Source organism: Enhydra lutris, unplaced genomic scaffold (assembly GCF_002288905.1).
Source record: "Enhydra lutris kenyoni isolate GAN:26980312 unplaced genomic scaffold, ASM228890v2 scaffoldscaffold90, whole genome shotgun sequence".
Classification (NCBI taxonomy): Eukaryota; Metazoa; Chordata; class Mammalia; order Carnivora; family Mustelidae; genus Enhydra; species Enhydra lutris.
In genome coordinates, this window is record NW_019154174.1 from 1,932,657 (window position 1) to 1,939,466 (window position 6,810).

General features: G+C 47.1%; 1 protein-coding gene across 1 annotated transcript in view; it reads right to left on the minus strand.

Moving 5' to 3' along the window:
• The window catches only part of LOC111162319 (otoancorin), a 64,179-nt gene that overhangs the window by 38,873 nt on the left and 18,496 nt on the right, over positions 1–6,810 (minus strand). The window contains exons 10-12 of the mRNA XM_022526672.1: positions 6,167–6,306; positions 4,062–4,185; positions 1,035–1,250 (exon numbers count right to left, since the gene is read on the minus strand). Coding sequence (XP_022382380.1) covers positions 1,035–1,250; positions 4,062–4,185; positions 6,167–6,306 — 480 coding nt within the window. The remainder of the gene's footprint in view (positions 1–1,034; positions 1,251–4,061; positions 4,186–6,166; positions 6,307–6,810) is intronic.

A 6,810-nucleotide genomic window follows, 5' to 3' on the forward strand; every position in this document is an offset into this window, starting at 1 on the left:
AACTGTGCAAGTAAACTCACGGGGCCCCAGTCAAAACAGAGAAGGGCTGCAAAGCCTTCGAACTAAATTGTCCCCTACAAGGGACAAGAAAAAAGGGCTAGCTGTGGCCTTGAGTCAGAAAGTCAGTTAACATGGGAGTTAAGCAAGCAGACTCTGACTCTGCAGACTCTGAAGCCAGACATCCTGGGTTCAATCCCAGCTGTGTCCCTTTTATGAGACCCTGGCAATCCCCTTATACAATCTGTGCCTCTTGTGAATGACATGGAAAATGAAGGTTATAACACACTACTAGCCTCAAACGGTTGTTGAGAACATTGAACAATTAACTCACTTAGACCCGAACCTGGGACACAAGAAGTACTTAATGAGTATCTGTTATTATTGTCATTTTGGAATTGGTCCCCAGTCCAGTCCTCATGAACTAGCCTGCACCCCAGGACATGGCTATGGACAGAAAGAGCAGGACATCCAAAATGTTTAGGGACTCAGGGCTCTGGAGCCCCTTCTACTGAGCCCAGGGTAGAGAGATGATTTCCCCAGCAAAAAAGACTCATTTCCCTCCCCAGGAACATCAGGACATGGACTAAGGCTCCTGCCACCTCCACACAAGACCTACTTCCCTGCCACCCAAAATGAATAAAATAGCATATCTTTCGTCTCGGGATGAGGGATATGTTCGCAGCCTCGACAACAAGCAAAGAAATCCCGGGATGGGTCCCAAGCTTTGCAAACAACACAGGAGCTACCACTCACTGAGTTCAGACTCCAGGTCACAGGTTCCAACCTCTTCCTGTGGGATGACCCACAGAATCCTCTCAGCCATCCTAAGGAGAGGTGCTATCACTATCCCCATCCTACAAATAGGGAAACTGAGGCAAAAATAAGGTAAGCCCGCTTGCCAGTGTCTCACAGCTAGTAAACGGCAGAGTGGGTCTTCTTTGGCACCATCTTCGTACTGACGGGCTGTCCTTGCTGTGTGTCACTGACCCTTGGGCCTTAGAGCATTAATAAAAGAGTTCAGAGCTCCAACTGACCTTCTCATGGGCCAAGTATTTGGCAGACAAGATGATGGCCTGGCTCTTGGCCCAGCCTGAGACCTGGTTGAGGGTGGAGATGGCGCCATGCACAGCCTCGGGGGAGAGGGATTCCAGCTGACTGTGGGTCAAACCCACAACCGCATCCGACAAAGAGCCCAGAGTCTCATTGAGGGTCTGGTTCTCCGTGGCGATGTCCAGGAGGTCGGCTTTGAGCTAGAAGGGGAGCAAGCTGGCATGAGGGTGGATAACAAGCAGGACAGTGGCGCCCTCTGCCTACGCCCTGGGGTAGTGACAACACCCTGCCCCACCCTGCCCAGTTGAGCTCTGGCCAGACAGTGAGTCTCCCCAGTGAGAGCACCACCTCCTCTGGCCTTGACCTTAATATGCTGCAAATTCACTTTGTAGTTCATTTAAACATTAATTTGCTATTAAATCAATCTTGAAACATGGCAGAAGGAAATTTTGTCCACTTTGTCTGTATAAGTCTACCACCCTCTCATAGCATCTATTGTCCTTCTGTGACCCTGAACTCTGCATCCATTTACATGGCTGGTTTTCTTTCATGAAACATCCAACATTATATAATTATATAGTATATGTTATACTATCTGTGTATATATATATATATATATATATATATATACACACAGATATATCTGTATATGTATGTGTATATATGTATATATGTGTATGTATATATGTATATACAGCATATATACTGTATATACATACAGATAGTATAATATATTATACAAATAATATATATTATATATATATAATCGTGTAAAAATAATTTTCAACAGTAACAAGAAAGTAAAAGGCTCCTGAAACTCCTACTTCATAAAAATAACCATGATTAGGGGTGCCTGGGTGGCTCAGTTTGTTAAGAAGTTGACTCTTGCTTTTGGTTCAGGTCATGATCTCAAGGTCCTGGGACAGAGCCGCATTTCAGGCTCCCTGCTCAGCAGGGAATCTGCTTCTCCCTCTGCCTCTCCCACCCCCAACCCCGACCCCTCACTCATGCTCATTCTCTCTCAAATAAATACTTATCTTTAAAAAAAAAAGTAAAATACAGAATGTAGCTTTCACATGGTTGTAATATGAACAGAAACACAATTTTCTGTATTTTTTACTTAGGTCTTAAACAGATTTTCACGCTTCTGGGATTGCCTTAATAATGATTTCATTATACCATGCCTCTCTAGTTAAGTGTGTTTCCTAACCACAGTAAAGAAGGTGATAAAGTCACTGCTTGTAACATGACCTCTGTATCAAAAAATCAGAACGGTTCATGTTTTAACACCTGAAGTTGTAGGAAGGCTATATTCCTATCAGAAGTGTGCACCGAGGGTACCAGGCAATACTGAAATGACCACTGGGGGGCAGCAGAGTGAAGTGAAAGAAAGCTGTCCTAGACCCTGGGTTCTCCGAATTCAGCAGCTCTCCTTCCCAGCGGCTCAGCTCCCGTATCTGTAAGACCAAGGCATGTTCTTGAGCAGCGCTTGTCAAAGCACTGTGGTCCTAGACCAGCACCATGACCCGAACCTTGTTAGAAATGCAGATTCTCAGGCCCTACCCAGGTCCTTCTGAACCAGAGATCCTGAGCAGGAGGCCCGGCAACCAGTATTTTAACAAACCCTCCAGGTGACTCTGATGCACCCTCTGGTCTGGGAAGTACTGAGCTAGGTGATCCCAAAGGCTAATCTTCTATCTTAATTGTGTTGGACTTTCTTGGTCAGGGCGGTCACCGCTTAGGCCTGTGGCTTTAAAATCACATTCATTTTTTGATGTTTGGTTTGAGTTGGCTTGGGAGAGAGATCCTTTCCCTTGAAAATAAAAACATGCACTGGTCAGGATCATAATGACTATTTCCAATGTCAGATGGGACCGGGGATTTCATAGTTGCGTGTGAAAAACCACTATGGAATTACTGATGGCATTATCAAAATTTTCTTTCTTTCTTTTTTTTTTTTTTTAATTTTAAGTAGGCTACATTCCCACCCTGGGACTTGAACTCACAGCCCTGAGATTAAGGGTTGCATGTTCTACTGTCTGAGCCAGCCAGGTGCCCCAAACTTTTAATATTGTTTTCATATCATCTTTTTAATTAAAAAGAAAAGAAAAGAAAAGAAAAGGGCTAAAAAAAATAAGAGAAACCAGACAGAATTGACACTTGAAGGGAAGAAAGGAGAGAGAGATGGAGGGAGAGGGGAAGCGAGAATGTCTGTGCCAGAACTTCAGTCTAAGAACTCCGTAAATACACAATCATCAGCGCTCTCAACCTTGGCTGCACTGTAATCACGTGAGGACCTTTTGAAACATACCCTCCCCAGGCCACAGCACGGACCAATACCTAGAGAGCCCCCGGGGACGGAGCTGGTGGGGTGCTACCAGGGCAGACCCAGGTCTGAGAGCCCTGCGTTATCTCCTTCGGTTCCAGGCACCGTCACCGGAGCAGCTGCTTCAGCACGGCTTGGAAGCTTCCTAGAAGGGCAGTGCCTGGGGACGCCTGGGTAGCTCCATTGGTTAAGCATCTGCCTGCAGCTCAGGTCCTGATCCCAGAGTCCTGGGATCGAACCCTGCATGAGGCTCCCTGCTCAGCAGGGAGCCTGCTTCTCCCTCTCCCTCGGCCCCTCTGCCCGCTTGTGCCCTCCCTCCAATAAACAAATAAAATCTTTACTAAAAGAAAGGAGTACAATCTCCACTCAGGGCTGTGCTCAGACCCACTCAATGAGAATCTACACTGACGATCCCAAAAGCAATCCGTACGCACAGTTGAGTTCAAGGCAGTCACTCTGAATTTTGATCTGTCCCAGGTTTTCCCTTCTACTGCTTTATGTCATTTCTTCCCATTTTAAGCTCATCCCAGGATTTGGGATGCCATCTGCTGTGGCTGGACCTGGATCCTGAGTCAGCTGATGTGTTTTGTTTTTTTTTTTTGTTTTTTTTTTTCTCAAAGGCCAGACAAGACTCTGCTCCCCATTTCTCCAGCCATTTCCCCAGGGCCCTATGCCCCCATTGCACCTTCTGAACCCCAGCCTGGAAGCCCCTCAGGTGGCTACACTTGATCATCTGGTGCAGGAGGACTTGGGCCACGGCGGCGTCCAGCAAATCCAGGTCATCGTAGAAACAGACCAGCAGCCCCAGCCTGTGTGGGAAGATAAGGGTGCTGGCGGGGGGCTCAGAGCTGCAGGCCACAACCACAGCCCTGTCCCACGCAGAACCAAGAGTCATGGTCAGAGCAGCTACTGTGTGCCGGGATTATGCTGAGCTCTGTGCTCGGATCACCCCATCACAGCAGCCCTACGAGGTAGACGGCCTGATGAGCCCCATTTCACAGAAGGGCAAATAGAGTCAGAGCAGTTAAGTTAGTTGCCCAAGACAAATAGTGGAGCCAGGACTTAAATCTAGACCCATCCAACTACACTGTCTCTCTTCCCAGGGCACTCAGGGACGTAAGGAAAGTGGGATGCTGAGTCAGCCACAAGAAACTCCCCATTTTTCACATGGAGATATAGGGTTTGCTCACCTCAGAGCAATCTCTGAGGCAGATTATTTCCAGGATGGCTTACAACTTACACCCCCAGATGATGATGACCTCAAAAGGAAAGAAAAAGACAGGAAGCGGGGTAGTGTAAGGGCAAAGGTGGGATCTGAGCCCTGGTCTAGATGGGAGCACTGTACTTAGTGGTTAAGAGCATAGCTTAGGCCAACAAGATTGAAGCCCAGCTGCCTAGGATGTTTGATTCAATAAGCTACTTAATTTCTCTGCAAGGCTGCTACATGCATAGTTGATCAGTCCACATTATGTATTACTGTACAGGGTGACCCTGTCTCTCTGGGCCTTTAATAAAAGGGAGGTTGACTTTGTTCATCATAGCATATCACAATAAATATGATGAACAGAGGAATCAGGAGTACCGTGAGAGCTTAATGAGTACACTTGCTGGTAGACACCAGACACTCCTTCATTAATGGATGTTCTTAGAGTCCATATGAAATCTATCCAATTTAGCATGAGTGGACCACCTGGTTGACCATGCTCCACCTGGATAGACCCTCTCAGAAAGACACTGACATGCTCAGACATGTCCACAGGAGAGCAACCAGGTCAGCAGAAGGATCTGAAAATGTGTCAGATGAGAAAAGACTCAGAGGACATGAAAACTGAATATTTATAACCATGTTAAGAATAACTAATATTTCTTGAGCATTTACTATGTGGCAGGCGTGTACAATCCTTACAAGGACCTGAGTGAGGCAGGCAGATTATTATCTCCCATTTTACAGATGGGGAAATGGAGGCACAGAGAGGAGAACTGATGCAGCCAAAAATCACACAACTTAGAAGTGGCAGAGCCGGGATTATACCCGGGAAGTCTGGCCCCAGGTCCTGTGTTCTTAACCACCAAGCTATTTTTGTATGACCATAGAAAAAGGGGACCCATGCTTATGGGTAAAGATTACTAGGGGTGGGGGGAAGAAAGTTTGATAGTTTCATATAAGAACATTCTCTACAAGTGACTCTTTGATGAAATTTAAGGTAACAGGTTGACACGTGGCCCTGAGAGACAGAGAGATGGTGAAGCAATGCTCACCACCCCTCCCCACTGCACGATCCCTCCCCACTAACATCCAGACCCTTTCTAGGGTTATCAAGGCCACAGCTCCCAGCCCTCCCCTGCAGGAAATCATTCCTGGAGGATCATGTTACACACACTAAATTCCAGAGCTGACGTCATCTGTGGTCCTCCACCTGAGAATCTGGATAGCAAGAGGTTCACAAATATGGGCACCCAAAAGCTCGACTCACCCTAATGGAAGCTACACATTGACCTTGGAATGGATAGAGCACGGAGTATTTAAGTTCTTCTCTTCCCATGCTCAGAGCTGGTTGCCACAAATGCCTGGCACAGGAGAGGTTCAGAAAGAATTTGTTTCACCCCTCCCAAGGGTGTTTTTTTTGGGGGAAATACCTCCCCTCACGTGCACAGAGACATGGGGGTATTTAAAGAGATGGGCCAGCCGCCTCCCTTCCCTCCCAGGGTCCTCTGCTGCTCAGAGGAAGCTGGTGCTTCCATCACATTTGGAGAAACAACTCAGAGGACCCAGAGCCCCTGCCCCCTTGCCTGTGGATGGTGGAAGTGTTCCTCATGTCAAAGTTGGAGGAGCTGATCCTCTCCAGAAACGCCTGGGCCAGTTCGGGCGTGATATCATAAACTGTGTCCAGCTGCTTCGTGGCATTGTCATAGCTGATGAACAGCCCGATCTGGTGGACAAGGACAGGAAGCCTGGTGGGGAGGGCTGACGTGGCCCCAAGCAGCCCCACCCCGGTGGTCCACACTGTGCCCCATCTCAGAGACTCAGAGATGCCCAGTTCCCTTTGTCACTGATTTTTTTTTTAATTCATTTCTTTTTTTTTTAATTTTTTTTATAAATATATAATGTGTTATTAGCCCCAGCAGTACAGGTCTGTGAATTGCCAGGTTTACACACTTCACAGCACTCACCATAGCACATACCCTCCCCAATGTCCATAACCCAGCCACCCTCTCCCTACCCCCTCCCTCTGGCAACTCTCAGTTTGTTTTGTGAGATTAAGAGTCTCTTATGGGTTGTCTCCCTCCCGATCCCATCTTGTTTCACGTATTCTTTTCCTACCCCCAAACCCCCCACGTTGCATCTGCACTTCCTCATATCAGGGAGATCATATGATAGTTGTCTTTCTCCGATTGACTTATTTCGCTAAGCACAATACCCTCTAGTTCCATCC